Source organism: Girardinichthys multiradiatus, chromosome 20, assembly GCF_021462225.1.
Source record: "Girardinichthys multiradiatus isolate DD_20200921_A chromosome 20, DD_fGirMul_XY1, whole genome shotgun sequence".
Lineage (NCBI taxonomy): Eukaryota > Metazoa > Chordata > Actinopteri > Cyprinodontiformes > Goodeidae > Girardinichthys > Girardinichthys multiradiatus.
The window spans coordinates 47,732,877-47,758,364 of NC_061812.1; the positions used below are offsets into that span (position 1 = coordinate 47,732,877).

Here is a 25,488-nt window from a genome sequence, read left to right on the forward strand (position 1 = left end):
ACAAAAATAAATTAGACATTAGGGACTTGTTTCAGAGATCATCTGGGGATGTAGTTTTTTACAGTATTTTTAGTTTTCTGAGAAGAACAGATATTATGGGAAGATTATAATAGTTAAACGTCTGGTCCATACCCCAATCTGGAAGGTGGCAGTAATGCACCTAAAAGTTGTTTGCAAACCGCCATAAAAAAAGAAGTAGTTTGTCCGAACGACGTTGCCGTCTTGTGACGTCAGCGACAGGCGCAGGGCACCGGGCAGATTTGACCACCCGAGCAGAGCTGGCATTGACATCGATACGAAATCGGGTACCTACCCCTGGGTCCTTTATGTATGGAAAGCACCCGAAATAGTGTGGGAAATGCTAACGGCAGTCCTCGCTTACGTGCTTTATTTACTGTGTTTACAGAATAAGGTTTCCCTACATCTCTACACATCGGCAGTGATTATTTCCGATCCACTAAGTGTGTAACATGTAGTAAAAATGTTTAAATTGGGTCCCTATACCTGCCATATTATTCTTATGGCTGAAAGTCCCTTCACATGGTAAACATACACGTTTTGTTTTTTATATATAATTTAACCACTTTTTGACAGCATTATGAGAAAAGGATGTGTTGAAATGTCACATGCTGTGACATGGGTGACATAACTGCTTCCACAACTGGCCTGTATTTGGCATGGACAGATCTGGCCCACGTGTGGCATGCCTCATGTGAACCATGCTATCATTGCCAGATCTGATAAGACATGCAAAGTTTAAGAGATTCTTCATGTCTACATTTGTATTTTCTATGTGTTCCATGTAAAACCAGCGTAGTTTTACATTTACCAGGCGTATTTAAGTAATTATTACCTCCGTTGAGGTGTTTCTTTGCAAAATATCTCAAAAAGTTATAAACGGATTTGGATGAAAACTTCAGACAAGTTGCATTTTAGGCCAAAGAGTAGATGATTAGATTTAGGTGGTGATATGGAGCATCATCTGGATTCTGGATTTTTTTTAAAGGATTCTTTCTCATTGCTAGACCATGGTGCACAAACTTTACCTTGTCAGCAACCGACATAAAGTGGCCAGAAGTCATCCAGAGTATAGGTCATCAATATAGAAAAAAGCTGGCATGTGTCAATCACACCATTGGCGGAGGTCTACGCTCTGAGTGCTTTTCTAGTTCGACTGCGACTCTGCAGCCTGTCCAACCAATCCCGACAACTTTAAGGAATTTTATGGCCAGTAGAGGGCAGTGTTGTCCATAAAAGTCATTGTTTCAAAGATTTAAGAGTTGCTGTCGAAGTGCTACATTGTCCATTTTTTTGCTTTGGTCACTTTAGCAGCACTTTAAACAGGCTCATTCCAATCTGTGACTTTCACATATAATTTTCTGATGACTATTTTAAATATGTAAATGTGTAAACTTTAATAATGTTTTGGATTCTTATGAACCACCAGATAGCTCAAGACGTGTTTTTGTACTCAAAAGGAATGTACACGCTTGATCTCTGTGGGATTGTGCAACCAGTTCCCATTTTCTTAAGACCCAGCACAATTTTAGACATTTCCCACAGCTTAACTGCTTCCCTTTCCATTATTGCACTTACGCTGAGTTTGATCTACTGTCCATTTGGCTTTTTGTTGCATAACTTTACATATTCAAAATGAAATGACAATCAATGCATTTGATTCAATGAATACAAAACATGTAACGTCAGTGATGCAACAGATAGTTCTAAGTAAAAGAAATGTTAAATATTAAACTCCGTAACAGGTCAGACAGATTAAGTACTTCATAGCTAGACATATCTGAACCTGTGAAAAAAAAAAAAAAAGAAAAGAGGAATACATTTCAGGATATGCCTAAGGTAATCAAAACTTTATGTATTTACATTAGGAGTGACATATCAATGTTTATGTTCTGTCTTTGAAGCTAAACTGACTGCAGTAGGCTATTGATCTCTACGCAATACATCATCCTGAGTTCACAGTGCAAGGTTAACCTGCTCAGTCACTGCAATTAAATTCAAAGAGAAAAACTTCAAACTCGTTCAATAAAAAAAAAAAAGAATGTCATTAACTCAAGGGATCGCATGGAATGTCTATGTCCAAAACCCAGACCACTTCCAAAATGTGTGGAGTCAACGATAGTTTAGGTGATGTCCTTTTGTCTGGGCGGCCGGTGAATGTTCCTCATCACACACTTCACCATCCACTGAATGCCTTCATTCACACCATCCCTGCATAACAACAAGTCAAAATTTAGAAAAGGTAGTTATTTTGTTACTTTTCTCTCCCAAGTTTGTCCTTTGTTTGCTGCGTTTGGGACACTGTTTAACTTCAGTCTTTGTTCTGTGTTTTTGTGTATGGGAGAGGCGTAGGGCGATATTTAGGGTGGGTTGGATAGACCAACCCACCAAGGTTTTTAATAGCTATTGTTTCGAAACGGTTTAAATTTTCCATCATACTGTTATTACAATTGAAAATTCTAAAGCACTAATGAGATGCCGGACAAAATTCAAGAATGATCAGTTTTCTCCAGCTGTATGGAACATAAAGTAGGCACATTGATAATTGGGGAACATTTTGGGGAAAACCTGGTCTGATCCGGAGAAACGGCATCCATCCCACTTTGGATGGAGCAGCTCTTCTTTCTAGGAATCTGGCCGAATTTATTAGTTCTCCAAAACTCTGACAACCCAGGGTTCAGACCAGGAAGCAGGGTCGTAGTTTAACACTCCTCTCTGCAGCTTCTGTACTGCTACCCACTCAATACCCTATTAAGACAGTGTCTCGCCCACGGCCAAAATTGAATAGATTAAAAAATAATCTAAAAGGAGAAAATCAGGAAAATCTCATTAAAATAAACACAACTCAAACTAAAAAGAAAAATAAAACAATTAAATATGGCTTACTGAACATAAGATCTCTCTCTTCAAAGACTTTGCTAGTTAGTGACCTGATTTGTGACAATCAGATTGATTTATTTTGCCTCACAGAAACCTGGCTGCAGCAAGAGGATTATGTTACTATAAATGAGTCAACTCCTACTAATTATTTAAATTTTCACATTCCTCGAATTACTGGGCGAGGAGGAGGAGTAGCAACCATCTTTCAGTCCGATGTATTGATTAGTCCCAGACCAATCAATAGCTACAACTCTTTTGAATATTTAATCCTTAGTTTTCCTCATCCAAATTGCAAAGCACTAAAACCTCTTCTGTTTGTTGTTTTGTACCGTCCACCAGGCCCTTACTCTCAATTTTTAGATCAGTTTTCAGACCTTTTATCTGATTTAGTGTTAAATACAGATAAGGTTATTATAATGGGGGATTTTAACATTCGTGTTGACACTGAAAGTGATAGCCTAAATATAGCGTTTAATTCTATCTTAGACTCAATTGGCTTTGATCAAAACATTAACAAACGTAACCACCTTTGTCTTCATTCTCTGGACCTTGTGCTGACATATGGCATTGAGTGTAAAGACATAACAATATTCTCTCATAACCCTGGCCTGTCTGACCATTTCTTAATAAGCTTTGAGTTTAATTTAACCGAGTACTCCACACCTGAAGGAAAATTTCATTATAGTAGATCATTCTCAGACAATGCTGTAACAACCTTTAAAGAATCTGTTCCACTTTTGATTTCCTCATTATCACAGAAAAACACAGTGGAGGGCAATAATTTTGTTTCTGCCCCTTAACAAATGGATTATCTTGTTCGTAGTGTTTCTTCATCATTGCGTGGTGCATTAGACAATGCAGCCCCCTTGAAAAAGAAAGTAATTACTCATAGGAGGCTGGCTCCCTGGTTTAATTTTGATCTGCGTACTTTAAACCATAATGTTTGAAAATTGGAGAGAAAATGGCGCTCTACACACTCCTAGAGGATTCCTACTCGATCTGGAAAAATAGCCAGACACTTCGCCAACCCAGAACAGCTTAATTCTCATCAATAATAGAAGAGAACAAGAATAATCCTAGGTTTCTCTTTAGTACAGTTGCTAAACTTACACAGAGTCATAGCTCTGTTGAGCCATCAATTCCCTTAGCTCTCAGCAATCATGACTTTATGGGATTCTTCCAAAATAAAATTGATTCTATTAAAAATAAAATCTTTGACATACTCCCGAAGATGATTACTTCATCCTCAGCAAGTGAGACAACATTGGAAATAACTGCAGAGCTTGATCTGTGTTTGGACTGTTTTGATCCTGTGGAGCTTCCTGAGTTATCAGAAATATTAGCTTCATCTAAACCTTCAACTTGTATGTTAGACCCAATCCCAACCAAATTGTTTAAGGAAGTGTTCCCTCTGATTACCAGCCCCATTTTAGATATGATTAATCTATCTTTAGTAAATGGATATGTACCACAGGCTTTTAAGTTAGCTGTAATTAAACCTTTACTTAAGAAACCTTCGCTTGATTGAGGTGATTTGAAAAATTACAGACCTATATCCAATCTTCCATTCTTATCTAAAATTCTTGAGAAAATAGTTGCTAATCAAATGTGTGAACATTTACACAGCAATGACCTGTTTGAAGAGTTTTAGTCAGGTTTCAGAGCTCATCATAGCACTGAAACAGCTCTGCTGAAAAACTCTAAAAATATTCTTATGGCCTCAGATAATGGACTTGTGTCTGTACTTGTCCTGTTAGATCTCAGTGCTGCATTTGATACAGTCGATCACAATATTCTCTTAAAAAGGCTGGAATATGCTGTAGGGATCAGGGGAACAGCGCTAGGCTGGTTTAAATCTTATTTGTCTGACAGATTCCAGTTTGTTCATGTAAATGATAAATCATCTTTAAACTTCAGGGTTAATTGTGGAGTACCACATGGTTCAGTACTTGGGCCAATTCTCTTTACTATATATATGCTTCCAATAGGTCAAATTATCAGGCAGCATAGGATACATTTTCACTGTTATGCTGATGATGCTCAGCTTTACTTATTCATAAATCCTGATGAGCCCAACCAGTTAGACAGACTACAACATGTTTTGAAGACAAAAACTTGGATGACTTTACATTTTTTGCTTCTAAATTCAGACAAGACAGAAGTTGTCGTCTTTGGACCGGAGTCTTTAAAATAGAAACTGCTTAGTCAATCACTTAACCTGGATGGAATTAAATTGACCTCTGGTAATAAAGTAAAAAACCTTGGTGTTATTTTTGACCAGGATATGTCATTTAAATCCCATATTAAACAGGTTTCTAGGATTTCCTTCTTTCACCTCCGGAACATTGCCAAAATTAGAAATATCCTATCCAGGAGTGACGCTGAAAAACTAGTCCATACATTTGTTACTTCAAAGCTGGACTATTGTAATTCTTTACTATCAGGATGTCCACAAAATGCAGTTAAAAGCCTTCAGCTGATTCAAAATGCTGCAGCAAGAGTTCTGATGAAAATTAAAAAGAGATATCATATTTCTCCTATTTTAGCTTCCCTTCATTGGCTCCCTGTTAAATCCAGAATAGAATTTAAAATTCTCCTCCTCACATATAAAGCCCTTAATGATCTAGCTCCATCATACATCAGAGATCTGATTGTTCCATATATTCCTAACAGAGAACTTTGTTCTCAGAGTGCAGGCTTACTGGTGGGTCCTAGAGTCTATAGAAGTAGAATGGGAGGCAGATCCTTTAGTTATCAGTCTCCTCTCCTGTGGAACCAGCTCCCAGCTTTAGTCCGTGAGGCAGACACCCTGTCTACTTTTAAGGCTAGTCTTAACACTTTTTGATAAAGCTTATAGTTAGAGTGGCTTAGGTTATCCTGAGCTATCTTCCTTACTTTTTACCTCCGCCTTCCTCCCTTCCTGTTGGATGGAGTAAGGGGGAGTCAGGTTTAGCCTAAACCGGCTCAGTTATGGTTGAGGTGCAAACACACCCTCCATTTCTGCTACCTGTATGACCCCTTATCTTTTCCAGTGGTTATAATCAGTCTGACAGAGAGAGATATCCCAATCCTTGTGGTTTTTAGTATAACAATGGCCATCAGTGGGCTCTAGATGGAGAAACTTTATCAGTTTATTATTTTACTTAGTGCCCCTACACGTGGTCCGTTCTAGGGTGGCCCAGCTCTGGCACTCGGTGGTTTGGTCTGGCCTCCGCGGCGGCCCCGCGCTGTTCCGGACCCTTTGTGGGGTGCCTTGAGATGACATTGTTGTAAATAAGCGCTATATAAATAAATAAACTGAAACTCTCTCTGTAGTTATGCTGCTATAGGCTTAGGCTGCTGGAGGACATAATGACCACTTTCACCCTCTTCGCTACATTCTCACACTACTCTCCAATTTTGCATTATTTGCTGTTATTTCAGTTTTTAACTTTATGTTCTCTCTCTTTTCTCTTCCTAGAAGCTACACCTGGCCTGACTCTGTGTCTACCTGTGACACCTTTCTGGAGAGGGCCATTATCCAAGCTTCTGCTGGCAACAACTTAATGCTCACCTTCTACCGATGATCCACATGGCCCTGTCTTTTAGTGTTTAACCCTTTCTCTCTCCTAGATATAGCAATCAACTGAGCTTTTACTGTAACTAATTATATGTGCTCTCTTTCAGACTCTTTCTCTTTCTCGATGAAACGACTAAAGGAGCTACATCCATTAACATTTACTTTTCCTTCCCATAGAAAGTACTCCTGGATCAGTGCTTCTTTGTTCTCTTTGTGTCTCTGCTCTGTTTTCTAAAACCCCCAGTCGGTCATGGCAGATGGCCGCTCACATTGAGCCTGGTTCTCCTGGAGGTTTCTTCCTGTTAAAAGGGAGTTTTCCTCTCTACTGTCGCTACATACATGCTCAGTATGAGGGATTGCTGCAAAGTCAACGCCGGTGACTGTCCACTGTCGCTACATGCTCATCCAGGAGGAGTGACTGCTACAAATCTCTGACTTGAGGCAATCTGCTGGGTTTCCTTAGATAGAAAAACTTTTTAGCCAATTTGAATAAATAACTGAATCTGACTGCACTGTTCAATGGTTAGGATTAATTGGAATGTCTGTACCTGACTTTTGTGAAGTACCTTGAGACGACATTTGTTGTGAATTGGCGCTATATAAATGAACTGAATTGAATAAAGTAGCACAACATTACCCTTCACCTACTCGTCGCCGGTCAGCTGGCAGAAGAAGGCTGCTGTACTTGGCAACTGCTTAGAACTATTGGAAACTGTGGCTGTTTTACAAAACTTCTGGTTGCAAAAAATGCAAGCACTCATGACATAGAAACTAAAAGAGCACTGGAAAGGCTTCTCACAGTCAGGTGTACTGTGGATGTACTGTGAGGGGTGCAGATGCCATGCTCACCGGAAAAACAAAAGAAATGGAGGTGGTATATAAGGCCATCAAACCAGACTAGGGATAGTCGCATGTTTGATGAGCTACTTGGGTGCCTAGCCGTGTTTCCTTTCCACTAGGACACCCAGCGAACACCTGTCAGTGTGTCACTGTCAGCTATCACCTGGGCACATCAACTGGGTCACAAATGATATCAGAGGTGAGTCTTGGAATAAAATTTTATTAGTGACAACTGTGGGGAAAAGAGTGGTGGGAGAACTAATTTAAAACAGATTTCTATTCAATTAAAATAGAAAAGTGTGTCACATATAAAACAATTCAATGTGAAGTTCAATGTGAAGACTTTTTCCAGCTGAGAAGTTTGTGTGACACCAAGTATGCGGTTGTAAAAACTGAGCTTAATGCGGATGTGTCTAGCAAGACGTTCGCATTGAGATCACCTCAAGTTGGGTGTCCAAGGAGTCAAGTATGCCCGTCTCTGTGGGACCTTTTGGGGGTTATGCTGTTTTAAAATTGGAGTTTCGAATCGAACAGCATCTTGTAAAGCAATCAACTGTGGCCTGGCTACCCCAGCAGACAGCCCAACTAATTACCCAGACAGCATCAGCTTATATACACTTTACTCTTTACAGATCAGAGAAACAACAGGAAGAGGAATATGATTCTGCACAACAAGCACTTATATTAATAGTACATTTTCTGATGTTTTTCTTTCCATTTTGGCATAAACTAAGCATTATTATGATTGAATCAATATCTCATTATGTCTTGGCAAGGCAAGAATAACTGTTTCTCTGTTTTTGCTAAAAGCAATCAGATAGTTATATAGTTCTATAAATATCTTAATGCTGTAAAAATACAATATTTTTACTAAATTTTCAAACTGCCAGAATCTCATATCATGGGGTGGTTATGTTTCTGTCATTGCTACCAGGTTGTAGTGCTCTGAGTTTACTCTCCTGCATTCCGTGCCAAGGTGCACATATTTTATGATACGTGTTGCTTACCTCTTACTTATGGTCAACCTTAAAAAAGAGGTTGAACTCATGGGGACTTTATCACGTTATTTAAAGGTTAAATAAAGATAAAATACATTAATAAATCATATTAATGTGCACAGTGACTGGAGTGTGTTACCTTTCTTTTTAAGGTTGTTGGGTTACAACATAGATGAACATGGACTCTGAACATAATCAAAGGCCGGTATGAACTTTTCTGGAAATAAATCACATTAACCTACAGGGGTTGGACAATGAAACTGAAACACCTGTCATTTTAGTGTGGGAGGTTTCATGGCTAAATTGGACCAGCCTGGTAGCCAGTCTTTATTGATCGCACAGTGCACCAGTAAGAGCAGAGTGTGAAGGTTCAATTAGCAGGGTAAGAGCAAAATATTGAAATGCACACAACATTATGGGTGACATACCAGAGTTTAAAAGAGGACAAATTGTTGGTGCACGTCTTGCTGGCGCATCTGTGACCAAGACAGAAAGTCTTTGTGATGGCAAAGACTTTCTTCCCTCGGCCCAATACTTGTGCTTGATGGGCGCGTCAGGAGGTTGGTTTTATTCAGCAGATCATTATTAAAACATTATTTTATTAAAATAATATTTTATCTGATCTTGCATTGTGAATGGTTGTCTAAAGGTTTGCTGATTATTGTCTAAGTTAGTTCCAAGACTAACTTAACTTCATTTCCAGATTCTTCAAGATAATCCTTGGTTCTCAAACATAAACATTGCATGGTAATGTTGCATCACTCCTTCAGTCATGGTTCTCAATCATCTTTAATCAGCTTGTTTATATTGTACATAGTCCATTAGTCTTCGTTATTCTTTTATTCTGCTTGGTAGTTTAGTTGGATTGTTTTAGCATAGTAAAGAGTTTAATTGAAATATGTTTGACTTTGTGTTGACTTATTTTTTGTTATTATATTTTTGTATTTTAAGAAATTGTGTGAATTCATTCCATGTGTGTTCAGAGTTTTGCTGTTCAATAATGTCAGAGCTTGTCTCACCCTTTTGATTTTGTCCTAATACCACCGCCTTATTGGGCTGGTATTCACAGGACAACCCTTAACAGACCAAAATATTATTTGATAAAATATTAATATTAAATAATATTTTCAGATTCATTGTCACAAAAATGTCTTACAGACATGTCTGTAGTCTATCTAACTGGTTGGGAAATTTAAATAATTAGGAGTTGACTCATTTATAGTAACATAATTATCTTGTTGCAGCCAGGTTTCTGTGAGACAAAATAAATCAATCTGATTGTCACAAATCAAGTCATTAACTAACAAAGTCTTTGAAAAGAGACATTTTATGTTAAATAAGCCACATTTAACTGTTTTACTTTTCTTTGAGTTTTATTTTTTTAACAGATTTTCATGGTTTCCTCCTTTTAGATTATTTTTTAATCTATTCAATTTTGGCTGTGGGTGAGACACTGTCTTAATAGGGTAATGAGTGGGTAGCAGTACAGAAGCTCCAGAGAGGAGTGTTAAACTACAACCCTGCTTCCTGGTCTGAACCCTGGGTTGTCAGAGTTTTGGAGAACTAATAAATTCGGCCAGATTCCTAGAAAGAAGAGCTGCTCCATCCAAAGTGGGATGGATGCCGTTTCTCCAGATCAGACCAGGTTTTCCCCAAAATGTTCTCCAATTATCAATGTAGCCCACATTGTTTCTGGACACCACCTAGACAGCCAGCAGTTAAATGACAGCATGTGGCTAAACATGTTGTCACTGGTCAGATCAGGGAGGGGACCAGAGAAAATTACGGAGTCCGACATTGTTTTGGCAAACTTACACACTGAAGTAACACTAACTTTGGTGACCTCTGATTGGCGTAAACAGGTAGCGTAAACAGGTGTCATTACCGCCAGCATGAATAACAATCTTACAGAGCTCAGGATGGGTTGTCATTGTGGAGCTAAAGCTAATGCTAATCTAGCGACCCCTTAGCAGGTTTTGAATAATATTTTTACGTAAACGGTTATGCATTGTTTTTGCCTTTTTTGTCTTGTTTCTGTGTGGCTGGATAATTGTTTTCAAACTACAAAAATGGGCAAACGAGTTGAAGTGGAGCATACCTTGACCTGTAGTGGAGCGGGGTGTGAAGCGCCTCAACAGCATTTAACAATAGAACTCCCAGGGTCGTCAATTTGACAGTTTTGAAAGCTTGATATGCCATAACTCTGGTTTATTAAAACTCTTATCTTCCTGGCATCCTGACTTTTTCTAAACCTGTGTCTTGTGTATTTCTATGTCTCTATTTTTTAAAAATACAGTAAATAAAAGTTCTAAGTATTTCTACCTTCTACCACAGCCGCTATTTTGACGGCCCTATTATTTACATTGATATTTTTTTCCTGCTGCTGCGTATACGCGCAAGCGTTGCCTAGCAACCGCCACTCTAGAACGCAGTCTGAGAAGGAGATTGTTGGCATCCTACAAATGGCTTCAAGAATGATATTTTCTGCTCAAGAGGCATTGGAAATGCTTCAAAAATTACATGATTGTGATTCTGGGGTCGAGAGGGATTCTGACGGCTCTTGGTCAGCATTCAGTTCCAGTGACAGCGGGTCAGAGAGTGAGCCTCCCCCGGCTAAAAAAACACGAGTCGTCCCATTAGCAGGAGGTTGTGACGCATTATTTCAAGGAAGTAAAAGACTAGCCTATGTAACAATTTTATCATTTTAGGCTATAGTTTATAGATTAGTAAACTAATAATCTATAAACTATAGAAACAGTGCCACAATCAGCGCAGGTTCAGAGATAGGGAGACGAGCCTGGTGCCCAGTGCCCAGCTATAAACCCAGCAATCCAGCTCACTGGCAGGAGAGAAACTAAAAACCTATTACATAGTAGCCCAGTAACAACAATCTATTCTGCGCATTACAGCGTTTTCATCGCAAGACAAGCACACACCTGGGAAAGAGGAGGAGATAGGAAAGGATGGCGCTGTGTGGACAGTGGTAGGGGAGGAAGAAAATAGAGGGAGGCGTCAGAGGTAGAATGCGTTGACAGAGCGCCAGATCGCGTTCCTCTGCTTGGTGGATGCCGAAATGCTAATCCACTTTCAGAGCTGCGCCGTGGCTGAGGCCCGCAGAGTTTTAGGAAATGATTTCTCCTCGGACACGGGCTTGGGAGTTCTAGTAGTGTTACAATTCTGGGAGTTCTAGTGTTAAAGAGACGGCAACAAAACGAGTTGCTCTCAGGCGCACCTCAGATCAGGAGTAAAAGACGGGCCTGTAGAGTTACAACAAGGAATTCAGACCAAAGCAGTGCAGTTCCACTTAATATAGACCACAACTGAATGGTTTAAGTGTAAAAAGGAAGGATTTAAAAGCAGGATATGTCCCCTTTAAATATCAATACTTCCTTAATATTTGTTTAAATATTATTGTACTAAATAAGGACAGTTAATTAAACACCATTGAGATTTAGTCATCCAGACGGTTGGTTTTATTCAGCAAATCATTATTTAGAATATTATTTTATTAAAATAATGTTTTACCTGATCTTGCATTGTGAATGGTAGTTTGAAGGTATACCAATTATTGTCTAAGTTAGTTCTAAGATCAACTTAACCTCATTTCCAGGTTCCTCAAGATAATCCTTGGTTCTCAAATTGTTCATATTGTATATAGCTCATTGGTATTTCTTATTCTTTCATTTCGCTTGGTAGTTTTAGTTGGATTGTTTTAGCGTAGTAAAGAGTTTGTTGATTGAAATATGTTTGACTTTGAGTTGACTTATTTTTGTAAATAAATTCTTGTATTTTAAGAAATTGTGTGAATTTATTCTATATGTGTGCAGAGTTTATGCTGTTCAATAATGCCCGAGCTTGACTCACCCTTTTCTCTATTGTCCTAATACCACCGTCTTATTGGGCTGGTATTCACAGGACAAAACTTAACCGACTGAATTATTATTTAATTAAATGCTAAATAACATAATCATAATAATAATTACAACAGTGTTCCAACAAAAGTGAAACTAACAGGCACTGCCGGGCAAACTATGTTTTGTTTTAAGCTCTTTTCATGTGTCAACAATCCAAAATAAATTAAGTTTGTCAGCTCCTGCATTCAACAAGCCACAAGACTTCATTCATAAAGTCCCAACAACAAACAACACTTTATATCCTCGACTTTAAGCAGGTAGGTATGAAAGAAATATTCTTACCCTGTGAGGGCAGTGCACGGCTGCACTAAGCAGTCTCTCTTGCCGATCTTTGGTGCGGAGTCACTGAAGGCTGTTTTGATGTCTGGTACTGACAAACAGTTCTGGGAACAGAGGAGACACATGGAACCACAACATCAAAGCAGTCGAAAGCAACATACATGGGCAAATAAGGGTGACTCATTACATATTCATCAGAGCTGCAACTTTTTTTATCAAACGGATACTTTATTTGCCATTTATTATCTGATCAGAATGGCCACAAAAAATCTTTGTGAACTGTTAATCATAAACCTTGAGATGGTGTTTAATATTCAACAAAATTGCTAAATCCAAAGATTGTCCATTTATAATGCAAGACAGAAGTTTTTTGAATTTTATTTATATTTATTTATATGTATAATTCCAATAAGTGAAACTCTAGGACAAATTCACAAAGCATCTGTTACAACCTTCAACAATCATAAGATTGTTATTCTGAATTTAAAAAAACAAACACATATACCATCAGGCACAGTGGAAGAGACAATGAATTACTGCTTTCATAACATTCCTGCCATCTTAATGTAAAACTAGCACTGCAGAAGAATGTTTTTCTTCCCCTTTTTTTGGTTCTTCGGGGTCAAAATTACCACTTGTTCTCAGCAGACTACATTTATTTGATACAATCCGAATGTTGCAAACACCTCTGCTCTTTGAGATTTCAAGTATTCTCTCTGGGTGTAATTTATCTTATATATAAATAGGGGCAGATTTTCCCCTGTTTTTAAATAGAAGCAAACTGCAACAATAGCATGCAAATAGCTTTGTCTTTGTCTGAATATATAAAACAACGTAAAAAAGGTTACTGTACCGGTACATCTTGCTTGTTGGCAAGAATAAGGAGTGGAACACCTTCCAATGCCTCGCTGCAGATCATTTTCTCTGGGAAAGAATCAGTAGGCAATCCATGCAGCATTAAATGGCATTTTATCTTTAATAGAACAAAATAGGTGAAAGTCACCTGCCATGTTATTTGGAAAAGCTTAGTATCGGGCCTCACCAAAGGCCTCCTTTGATTCTGAAAGACGCTCTTCATCAGTTGAATCAATCACATAGATGACTCCATGAGACTCTGCATAGTACTACATGAAAAGAAAAACAACAGCACATTAAAGTGACAGTGGGATATTTTTCTCTCCTTGTGAAAAGAACAGTTTAACTCCTACTTTTGTTTTCTTCATGTAACATTTTGTAACATTTGGTTCACTTACTAAGAACCTGATGTGATAAAGAGCCGGTTTCATTTGTGATGGGTACAATGTTTAAAAAATAAAGCTAAAGCGGGACCTTCAAATCGATCAAAGGTCAAGAGTTTAGTCTTGTGCTGCAGCATCAGGTTATTTCAGAATGCAAGAGGGAAGGTTAGATTCCCATGAAATCAATTCACTTCAATTCAAAAAGACTTTATTAAATCCCAAAGGGAAATTAAATGTTGTTTTAGCTCATTTTATACAGGTTCCTTAAAAGAGTCGTTGTAGATGCTGATGGCTGTGGGCAGGAAGGATCTCTTGGAGCGATCTGTCTTACAGCAGATCTGAAGAAGGATTCTTCATAAAATGAAGAACATTATAGAGAACCTTGAGCATCCTCTTCATGAGACTGTCATACAACAACAGAATGTCTTCAGTCAGAGGCTTCTTCAGATGTGCTGTAAGACAGAGCGCTACAGGAGATCCTTTCTGCCTGCAGCCATCAGCATCTACAACGACTCTTTGAAGAAACCTGCCTAATATGAGCTACAACAACATTTCATTTCCCTTTGGGATGAATAAAGCATTTTTGAATTGATTTGAAATTGAAATGATGCATAGCACTCAATAGCATGTACAGAGCTGTATGAGCATGCATGTGCTGACAGATTCTCAGCAAGAAATACATAAATCCAATCAAGTCTGTCCCACCTCTACCGTGATTAGGAAAAATAAGCAATGCATTTTGGATATTCTGAAACATGTTAGAGTACACAAAGAGTTGTTTTTATTTATAATATCACCCTTGCAACATATTGCTACCACAAAGTGGTTATGGACTGAACTTAAAGCCGACTGCCATGGAATAGACAAAGAGCACTAGTGCTATCAGGGACTTGATAATGAACTTGCATGGTTGAACTTGAAGATTCTAAATCCAGTCTAGGGTAACTGCATCCAGGTAACTGCAAATCATGTAAAGTTTCCAAATCACAAGTCTACATCGATAAAGGGAGTGTTTGATGGAGATCAGACAAGAACTGGTTGGATTCTATAACCTGTTCAAGTGACAGCGTAAACAAAGATTGGCTGTATAAACACTATCAGTCTAAAGTGTGATCACAACTTCTCATTCAACTGTTTGTTTTCATTTTTATTGCTGCTTGTGGGAACTCCTTGAAGACTGTTGGAAAACCATTTCAGGTGACCACCTCAAGAAGCTCATCAACAGAATCTCAAGAGTGCAAAGCAGTGATCAAAGCAAAGGGGGGCTGTTTTGAAGAATCTAAAATGTAAAAGATGTTTAGAGTTATTTCACACTTTTCAGTTTACTACATAATTCTATATACTTTTTATTCATAGTTTTGATGTCATCAGTATGGATCCACAATGCAGAAATTAAACAGAAGCGCTGGTGGTGTTGGGGGTTAAGCGCTCGACAAATATACGGAGGTCTTAGTCCTTGACGAAGCTGTCCCGGGTTCGAGGCCCTCCTGTCTTCCCCTCGCTCACCGTCCACATTTCCAAAATACTGGGAAAAATAAACGCCACTAGCACCGCAAAACAAATAAGGAAAAGTAATTCAATGACAAAGGTGTGTCCAACCATTTGACTGGTGTTGTATATCTTGTATATCAGATCTGTCAGCAAATTCATGGATATACAGACCCTCACAAAGAATGATGACATGACATAAGAAAGGAGCTCTTCTAACCCATGCTACAACTGGACCTGGTGTTTCAAGGATAATGGTTTACCAGGTAATGACTAGAAATTGTAGCTGATTGATCAAAGTTGCATGAAGCACACCACACCCTCATCTCTGAAGCAGTTACTTGCCACCCCAGATATCAGCAATGCTGGCAAGGTAGGATATACAGGTCCTTCTCAAAATATTAGCATATTGTGATAAAGTTCATTATTTTCCGTAATGTCATGATGAAAATTTAACATTCATATATTTTATATTCATTGCACACTAACTGAAATATTTCAGGTCTTTTATTGTCTTAATACGGATGATTTTGGCATACAGCTCATGAAAACCCAAAATTCCTATCTCACAAAATTAGCATATTTCATCCGACCAATAAAAGAAAAGTGTTTTTAATACAAAAAACGTCAACCTTCAAATAATCATGTACAGTTATGCACTCAATACTTGGTCGGGAATCCTTTGGCAGAAATGACTGCTTCAATGCGGCGTGGCATGGAGGCAATCAGCCTGTGGCACTGCTGAGGTCTTATGGAGGCCCAGGATGCTTCGATAGCGGCCTTTAGCTCATCCAGAGTGTTGGGTCTTGAGTCTCTCAACGTTCTCTTCACAATATCCCACAGATTCTCTATGGGGTTCAGGTCAGGAGAGTTGGCAGGCCAATTGAGCACAGTGATACCATGGTCAGTAAACCATTTACCAGTGGTTTTGGCACTGTGAGCAGGTGCCAGGTCGTGCTGAAAAATGAAATCTTCATCTCCATAAAGCTTTTCAGCAGATGGAAGCATGAAGTGCTCCAAAATCTCCTGATAGCTAGCTGCATTGACCCTGCCCTTGATAAAACACAGTGGACCAACACCAGCAGCTGACACGGCACCCCAGACCATCACTGACTGTGGGTACTTGACACTGGACTTCTGGCATTTTGGCATTTCCTTCTCCCCAGTCTTCCTCCAGACTCTGGCACCTTGATTTCCGAATGACATGCAGAATTTGCTTTCATCCGAAAAAAGTACTTTGGACCACTGAGCAACAGTCCAGTGCTGCTTCTCTGTAGCCCAGGTCTGGGGAATGCGGCACCTGTAGCCCATTTCCTGCACACGCCTGTGCACGGTGGCTCTGGATGTTTCTACTCCAGACTCAGTCCACTGCTTCCACAGGTCCCCCAAGGTCTGGAATCGGCCCTTCTCCACAATCTTCCTCAGGGTCCGGTCACCACTTCTCGTTGTGCAGCGTTTTCTGCCACACTTTATCCTTCCCACAGACTTCCCACTGAGGTGCCTTGATACAGCACTCTGGGAACAGCCTATTCGTTCAGAAATTTCTTTCTGTGTCTTACCCTCTTGCTTGAGGGTGTCAATAGTGGCCTTCTGGACAGCAGTCAGGTCGGCAGTCTTACCCATGATTGGGGTTTTGAGTGATGAACCAGGCTGGGAGTTTTAAAGGCCTCAGGAATCTTTTGCAGGTGTTTAGAGTTAACTCGTTGATTCAGATGATTAGGTTCATAGCTCGTTTAGAGACCCTTTTAATGATATGCTAATTCTGTGAGATAGGAATTTTGGGTTTTCATGAGCTGTATGCCAAAATCATCCGTATTAAGCCAATAAAAGACCTGAAATATTTCAGTTAGTGTGCAATGAATCTAAAATATATGAATGTTACATTTTCATCATGACATTATGGAAAATAATGAACTTTATCACAATATGCTAATATTTTGAGAAGGACCTGTATTACATCCTTTTCCAACCCAAGCTACACACTGAGTTTACAAGGACGAACATGACTAAGTGGAGGAAAGAATCTGATCCATTAGGTAGCTCTGCAGGTGTGTGTTAAGGAAAATTTTAGTCACTTGCTTTGTTTTCTACTTGATACTCTGCATAAATGATAAATGTATTCAAATCCCTTCTTTGTTGTTGTGTTACAGACTTGATCTATGGCAAGGGTCAGGACAAATGGTTCTGTTTAGTCTTAGAAGGATGGCTCCTCAGCATCTTCCAGAGCACTTCAAACGTCCAGCTTTGTAATTCTCTAGGAGAGAATTACAAAGTAACAAGTTTCACCTCGTCTCCCTTTGCTGTTAGTCTGGGTCCCAAGAGAATCACATTGAAAGCTGTTGAAGCTGTTATAAGGAGAACTTTGGCTTTGTCTAGTCAGAATGATTTGTCAGTACTCCTGTGCACATGTCCAATGCTGTTAAAAATTCTTCTCTCTCTTGCAAGATATTAATAAACTGATTCTGAGTGACAATCATTGGTCTCTGTCTTGGTAAAAAAGAATATTCCTAAAATATGTACAAGAAATGATCATGGGTCCATGTTCCTATCTGTGCTGAATAATTTACAGACAGTTTCTTAGCTCATACCGTTATGAGCAAAGGATCATTTAAACAAACTGGGTTCTGGCTTCATTATCTTCTTGTGTGTGCATTATTTGGATTCAATTTAAAAAAAACTATTTAAATAAGTACTTGTGATTTCAAACTGCATTTTTTTTTCTTGAAATGTCCAACATCAGTATTTTTGATTTATATATTTTATTTTAGACGAAGATTTATAACATGTTCTGATCATGTCATTGTTACATTAAGGAAGAATTAATATGGTTTGTAATTAATTTGTAACATACTTTGTCCCACAGAGACTGTAGCTCCTCCTGGCCTCCCAGATCCCAGAACATTAGGCGAGCGTTCCCAACATCAATTGTGCCAACTGTACAAGACAAGACAAGTAAAAGATCCATGAGAAATTTTCTAGAACAACACAACAATTTGTTGTTCTGTTCTACTGTAATCACAGAATCTGAACAGGCATGGGTAGGTAGAAATAAGATAATCAGTGGTTTTAATGCTGTATGGATCTTGGGCGCGTCGCTGGCGCAGCGGTAGAGTCTGGCCCATGTATACAAAGACTGCGGCCCTCGAAGCCGCGGTCTCCTGGTTCAAGTCCCAGCCATGGCGACCTGTGCTGCATGTCTTCCCCCTCTCTTCACCCCATTCCCTGTCTACCTACTTATAGAAAAATGACAAAATAAAGGCCACTAGTGCTGCAAATAAATCTTTAAAACATTTTTTTTTTAAACCACTGTTGTAAATGTACAATAAAAGACTGAATATTTTTTATGAGAGCCAGCTGGCTGTCTGGTGTGGAAGATTAAACTCTGATTTTAAACTTGACATTTATTTCTATAATCTAAATTCAGTTTTCTGAGTGAATGAAGCCCTGACCGTGAATATCAACACATTCAGTTTTCTCTTACTCTCACTTTAAAAATAACTATAAATGAATATTGGTGAAATTATTTGACTAAACTATTTATTATCAGTATTAACAGGAACTAGGATTTCATTTCAGTAGCAGTAGTTGCATTTCTGTTAAAATATTTTGTTTATATAAAAAGCAAATAGATTATAAAATATGCTATTTGACATTTTTTCTTTAGAAATGTAAACCTGATAAAGTGACATTTTGGTTATTACACCAAAATATTTCCAAACACGCCGTGCATTTTTGTTCTTAAACAATCTGCACAATGGTGAGGTTTCGGACTTTTTGGTGGGTTCAGGACACCTTGTTGCAGAAAGAGGCCAGTGTCTCACTGCAGCAGACCCTCTTCAGGACCCTCAACTAATCAGGGAAGCCGTTAGCTTGACTTGAGATGGGAAGTCAAGCCAACTGCAAAACAAAATGGGGACAAGAGAAGAGCAAATATCTGCCCCTTTCAGATAAAAATCCATCTCCAGAGAACAGACTGGCACTGAAACAGATTAACTCCACTGAAAAAGCAAAGCGTGATTCCATATGTAACAAACGCAGAAACAACGATGTTACTATGATCACAGAACATGTGTAAACTCTTCTGATGATTTATGCAAAAGGAGTTTCAGTTTAAAGTTAGATCACAGACACTGAAACATAATTTAAACATCAACTTACTGTTTAAACCAACTGTTGTTGTAACTTTGGACAGATTCATTCCCTTGTAGCTTTTACTGAACTTAGTCTTGGTCTGTTCCAGAAAGGTCTGCAGACAGAGAAAAAACATATGGACCATAATGGACATAAGAGATGTCATGTTACTTATTACCACACCTGAGACACTGGCAGTACTACAGCATCTTCGACAACCTTCTCTCCAAACTAAATATGGATTCATATCTTTATTTTGAAGTACAGAATGTTATCCAAGAACACTTTAGTATGCTGGTTATATTTTCTAGGTCAGATATAAAATAAATATCAGTCCATCACTGCCATATAAGATTGTCCCATTTAACTCAGGCATTTTTTACATTTCTACTTTAGTTTTTAGTTGATCAGAGTCTCCGGGAACATTTAGTTAGTAATTATTCCCCACATGGGCCTTTCAACCAATCTGCTTGTGTTTCTGTTTTACAAAAGAGGACATCCCATTTAAGTAGGACATGTTTCTGTTGAGCTTTTTCATTAAATGGTAAAAAAAAAACACCTACTCCCCTTAACATGCTCATATCTACAGTCAGAGCTGTGAAATGGTAAATGGCCTGAACTTGTACAGTGCTTTATCAAGTCCCCAGAGTGCTTCACACTACAGTCAATCATCCATTCATACACAACTTCACACACTAACAGATGGGAGAAAATGTATTTTTTTTACTTTGTAATTCTCTCACAAATTGTATTGAGATACAGGTCCTTCTCAAAATATTAGCATATTGTGATAAAGTTCATTATTTTCTATAATGTAATGATGAAAATTTAACATTCATATATTTTAGATTCATTGCACACTAACTGAAATATTTCAGGTCTTTTATTGTCTTAATACGGATGATTTTTGCATACAGCTCATGAAAACCCAAAATTCCTATCTCACAAAATTAGCATATCATTAAAAGGGTCTCTAAACGAGCTATGAACCTAATCATCTGAATCAACGAGTTAACTCTAAACACCTGCAAAAGATTCCTGAGGCCTTTAAAACTCCCAGCCTGGTTCATCACTCAAAACCCCAATCATGGGTAAGACTGCCGACCTGACTGCTGTCCAGAAGGCCACTATTGACACCCTCAAGCAAGAGGGTAAGACACAGAAAGAAATTTCTGAACGAATAGGCTGTTCCCAGAGTGCTGTATCAAGGCACCTCAGTGGGAAGTCTGTGGGAAGGAAAAAGTGTGGCAGAAAACGCTGCACAACGAGAAGAGGTGACCGGACCCTGAGGAAGATTGTGGAGAAGGGCCGATTCCAGACCTTGGGGGACCTGCGGAAGCAGTGGACTGAGTCTGGAGTAGAAACATCCAGAGCCACCGTGCACAGGCGTGTGCAGGAAATGGGCTACAGGTGGTGCATTCCCCAGACCTGGGCTACAGAGAAGCAGCACTGGACTGTTGCTCAGTGGTCCAAAGTACTTTTTTCAGATGAAAGCAAATTCTGCATGTCATTCGGAAATCAAGGTGCCAGAATCTGGAGGAAGACTGGGGAAAAGGAAATGCCAAAATGCCAGAAGTCCAGTGTCAAGTACCCACAGTCAGTGATGGTCCGGGGTGCCGTGTCAGCTGCTGGTGTTGGTCCACTGTGTTTTATCAAGGGCAGGGTCAATGCAGCTAGCTATCAGGAGATTTTGGAGCACTTCATGCTTCCATCTGCTGAAAAGCTTTTTGGAGATGAAGATTTCATTTTTCAGCACGACCTGGCACCTGCTCACAGTGCCAAAACCACTGGTAAATGGTTTACTGACCATGGTATCACTGTGCTCAATTGGCCTGCCAACTCTCCTGACCTGAACCCCATAGAGAATCTGTGGGATATTGTGAAGAGAACGTTGAGAGACTCAAGACCCAACACTCTGGATGAGCTAAAGGCCGCTATCGAAGCATCCTGGGCCTCCATAAGACCTCAGCAGTGCCACAGGCTGATTGCCTCCATGCCACGCCGCATTGAAGCAGTCATTTCTGCAAAAGGATTCCTGACCAAGTATTGAGTGCATAACTGTACATGATTATTTGAAGGTTGACGTTTTTTGTATTAAAAACACTTTTCTTTTATTGGTCAGATGAAATATGCTAATTTTGTGAGATAGGAATTTTGGGTTTTCATGAGCTGTATGCCAAAATCATCCGTATTAAGACAATAAAAGACCTGAAATATTTCAGTTAGTGTGCAATGAATCTAAAATATATGAATGTTAAATTTTCATCATTACATTATAGAAAATAATGAACTTTATCACAATATGCTAATATTTTGAGAAGGACCTGTATATGTTTAACTCTTTACACTAATCAGTATAATAGATTTAAACATTGGGATTTTCTTAGCTGTAGATGAAGTTAAGGAGAAAAGTCTGACCAACAATACAGAAGCACAATTCCACTGTAAAACACTCATTTAAACAGACATACAATTGAAATCACATATTCACATCTACTGTATAAAGACTAATAACCTTCTGTCTCACTGTCTGACATTAAATCAGAATAAACCTTTTTTTCTGTTTTTAGGGTGGTTAGGAATGCCAACATTCGTTTGATTTGCTGAATGCCAGAATAAATCAAGAGAGGCTCTTTTTCTTTATTACTTTCGTCAAATTCAGGAATTTTACATACATCAAGATTACTGTTTTTCAAAAATGTGGGTAAACCCAAAATGATGTTAAATTAGCACAGATATCAGGAAGAGAGTTGTGGACCTCCACATGTCTGGTTCATCCGCGGGTCCAATTTACAGATGCCCGAAGGTGCCGCGTTCATCTGTTCAAACAACTACATCCAAGTATAAACACCATAAGAACATCTAGCTATCATATTGTTCAGGAAGGAGAAGGGTTCTGTGTCCTGGAAATCAACGGGTTTAGGTGTGAAATTTCTGAATAAATCCCAGAACAAGAGGAAGCCATTGCTGCAAAAGCAATAAAACAAAAAGCCAGTTTACAGTTTGCAAATAATGTCAGGGACAAAAACCTTAAATTTTGGAGGAATGTTCTGTGGTCTGATGAAAATAAAACTGAGGCCATAATAACCAGCTTTACATTTGGAGGAAAAAGGCGGAAGCTCCTAAAGTACGGGGGTGGCACCATCATGCTGTGTGAACTTTTTGCTGCAGAAGAAACATATGGCATCATGGGGAAACCTCCAGCCATCAGCCAGGATGTTATGGCTTGGGTTGTAAATGGGTCTAAGCATCACGTTAACAAGTTACAAAATGGCTTAAGGACGACAAAGTCCATGTTTTGGGGCGGCCATGACAAAGCCCGATTCAGCCCGAGAACATTTGTGGTCAGAGCTGAAGAGGTGTGCGTGCGCAAGGCATCTAGAAACCTGACCCAGTTACTTGTGTCAACCCAAGTGGGTCCGAATTCTAGCAAACTGTTGTGAGAAGCTTGTGGAGGGAACCCCAAAATATTTGACCTAAGTTTTATAAGGCAAATCTACCAAACACAAGGAAATGTATGTAAACCATCAATTTGAATAAAGCTTTTCAAAATTTAATCTCGCATTATTCTGGCATTAAGCAAATAGAAATCATTTTGATAATACTGACTGACCTAAACAGGGAAAGTTTCGTCTAATTTGATGTTGGTTTTATAGACTCTTTATAAAGATCTGCTCTTAACTGAACCAGAACTAACACTGATCATGGTGCAAGACTGGAATCACACCGCTCAGTTTTCTGGTTGAGCTCCACCCATGAATTTACAATAACAGAAACAATAGGTTGTGTTGGACCAATCCGAGCAGCATTCTAGAACGTTTAGAACAAACATTTTTACTGGTTTCATTCTGAATGTCGAGAATCAACCGGAGACACTAACGTCAGTTTGACAAGAAAAAAAAAACAAGAGCCACACTGAGGACAAACACACTGATAGAAGAGAACACACCGTTTTTCCTGCGTTATCCAGACCCAGAATCAACACGCAGTATTCGTCCTTCTGAAACATATACTTATACAATCCAGATAACAAAGTGTACATTTTAGATCAGCTGTAACTAGTACTGCTCAACAACTCCTGCTATTAGCTCGACACGGCAACCGGCTTCACTCAGACTTCATTATATACAGAAAACTTGGTCGGTTAAAACGGCCTCATTGCCGTAAAGAGGTCTAATAAACATTAGAAAACAGATACGACTGCCTTCTTCTTCTTTCTTCCCCCTTCTTCTTCTTCTTCTTCTTCTTGGAGGTTAACAAATAGCGTAAAGGCGCATAATCGCCTCCCACTGGACTGGAATGTGGGGCAGAGGACAAGGACTATGGCAAGCCAAAATGGTCAAACATTATCCGTATATTAACGCCTTGTTTTAATCCGTAAATAACGGGATGCGCCGTTTTTATGGCAAGCCAACAGCGCCACAAAGCGCCACTTTTACCACTTGTCTGGTTAAAACGTCACGCAAAAGGCGCCGTTTTATATGTCAGGAAAGTCCCATTAAAGCGCAATTTAATGCGGCGTTTTAAGAGCACCCGGTGGACGCCGAAAAAACGGCGTTTTTCTGGTCATTGAACGCCGCCTTTTACTCCCGATGGCGTTCAATGTCCTGACAACAATGACATTTTTTACGCAGTGTAAACCGGTGTTTTTTCAAATTAATCAGGGTCCTGCCCACGTTCTTTATAGCCAGTTCATTTAAACTCCAGCCACCCAAATAAGAGAAGTAGAACTGCTGAAGTCATGACAGGTCAACGTTGCTGAAAAGAGATCTGGTGTTTTTTCTGATGGATTTCATATATTCTGCAGCACTCAGTGTCAGTATTTGCTTCTGTAATCGTGTCAATATTACTTTTAATGACTTTAAAGCCAAAAATAGAGAAAAAATACACAATAACTGTCTGAAACAAGCGAAGACCGACATGCAAATTTGAAATCCGAGTTGTAGCTGTTATACTTTTCTCCTCCACGAAATGGCACTAACACGGGAGCTATTCACAGAAACTATCTGTGGACATGTCATGGTTGTAATGTAATAAAACATTTGGTGGTTGTAATGTTTTTTTTCCGAGAGGAATTGGAGATGAAGAGGAATTCAGGGAACGTCTTCACAAGGCTTATTGGGATTTGGGAAGGTTTAGTAGGACTGGACTGGATCTGTTCTGGGGTTTTGTTTGTATTTTTTGAATTTGTAATAATACAAACCTTGGGAGTTAGAAGATTATATTTCAGAGACCTATTTTACCACAACAATATGCCATAGGGAAAGCCTAACTTTAACATGAAAGACTTCTGTAAATACCTCTAAGTTATCTTTTCATGTTAAGTATTTTGAACTGTGTTTTTTTTGTTTGTTTGTTTCATTCTCTTATTATCGTATTTGCACTTTGAGAGACATGTAAGAGTAATGATAAAGATCACCTGTATAATTATTTAGGGCTGTGACACACAGAAGGGACGACAGGTGTATGCCTTTTTGGGAAGTCTTGCTTTGATTGAAATATGTAACATGATGATTCCCGCAATGATATAGGGGAATGTGTCATTATTTTAGAGGCAAATAAAAAAATATATTTGCATTATTGAACACCAGATAGTTGTATTAATCATTTTAATAGGACCATTTCTGAGTTGTACAAAAAACAAAATAATCAGATCGAAATATTAGCTTCTTGGTGATTCAGTGGTATTATATTAATTTTTGTTTCACTTAATTAAATCATCAACAAGCTTACAAAAATGTTCTATAAAGAAGATTGATTTCTGAAATATAATTTCATTGTTTTGTTACATGCACGAGAAATGAATGTCTAAAACTGTCAGCTGACACTAAAAAACTACCCTCTAGATGTCTAAACATTTACTACTAAGAAGAATAAGAAAGAAATACAGGCAGTAACAGTGATAATGAGATTTTGATTGTACTATTTTAGGGTTCTTATTGAATCGTTAATTCATACTAACTCATAGATTAAAAATCTTTCTAGTAATTTTTTATAGAAAAATAACAGAAAACACAACGTAGAAGATTTATTTTCCTGTATTTAATAACATTACAACCATCAAATGTCAAGACATTTATCAGGACACTGAATGCCGTCGGGCATAATAAGTGGCGTTCAATTACCAGGAAAAAACATTTATT

At 38.7% G+C, this 25,488-nt stretch overlaps 1 protein-coding gene across 1 annotated transcript; it reads right to left on the reverse strand.

Annotated features, from left to right (window-relative positions):
- Window positions 1-1,849: 1,849 nt before the first annotated feature.
- arfrp1 (ADP-ribosylation factor related protein 1) lies at window positions 1,850-23,626 on the reverse strand. The gene is made up of 7 exons (XM_047348451.1): window positions 23,295-23,626; window positions 19,373-19,460; window positions 18,066-18,148; window positions 13,531-13,612; window positions 13,342-13,412; window positions 12,492-12,592; window positions 1,850-2,229 (listed from the first exon to the last, which is right to left on the reverse strand). The coding sequence occupies exons 1-7, from the start codon at window positions 23,385-23,387 to the stop codon at window positions 2,142-2,144; spliced, it is 606 nt and encodes a 201-aa protein (XP_047204407.1). The 5' UTR covers window positions 23,388-23,626; the 3' UTR covers window positions 1,850-2,141.
- Between the last annotated feature and the right edge of the window lie 1,862 nt (window positions 23,627-25,488).

What these genes read in the sequence shown, in the direction of transcription:
- arfrp1 (XM_047348451.1), bottom strand. Translation starts at nt 23,387, where the DNA reads ATGTACACTTTGTTATCTGGATTGTATAAGTATATGTTTCAGAAGGAC. An exon ending in CCAACAAGCAAGATGTACCG is followed by an intron (nt 12,593 to 13,341) that starts GTACAGTAACCT and finishes CTCTGTTCCCAG; the next exon opens with AACTGTTTGTCAGTACCAGA. An exon ending in CCGTGCACTGCCCTCACAGG is followed by an intron (nt 2,230 to 12,491) that starts GTAAGAATATTT and finishes GTTGTTATGCAG; the next exon opens with GGATGGTGTGAATGAAGGCA.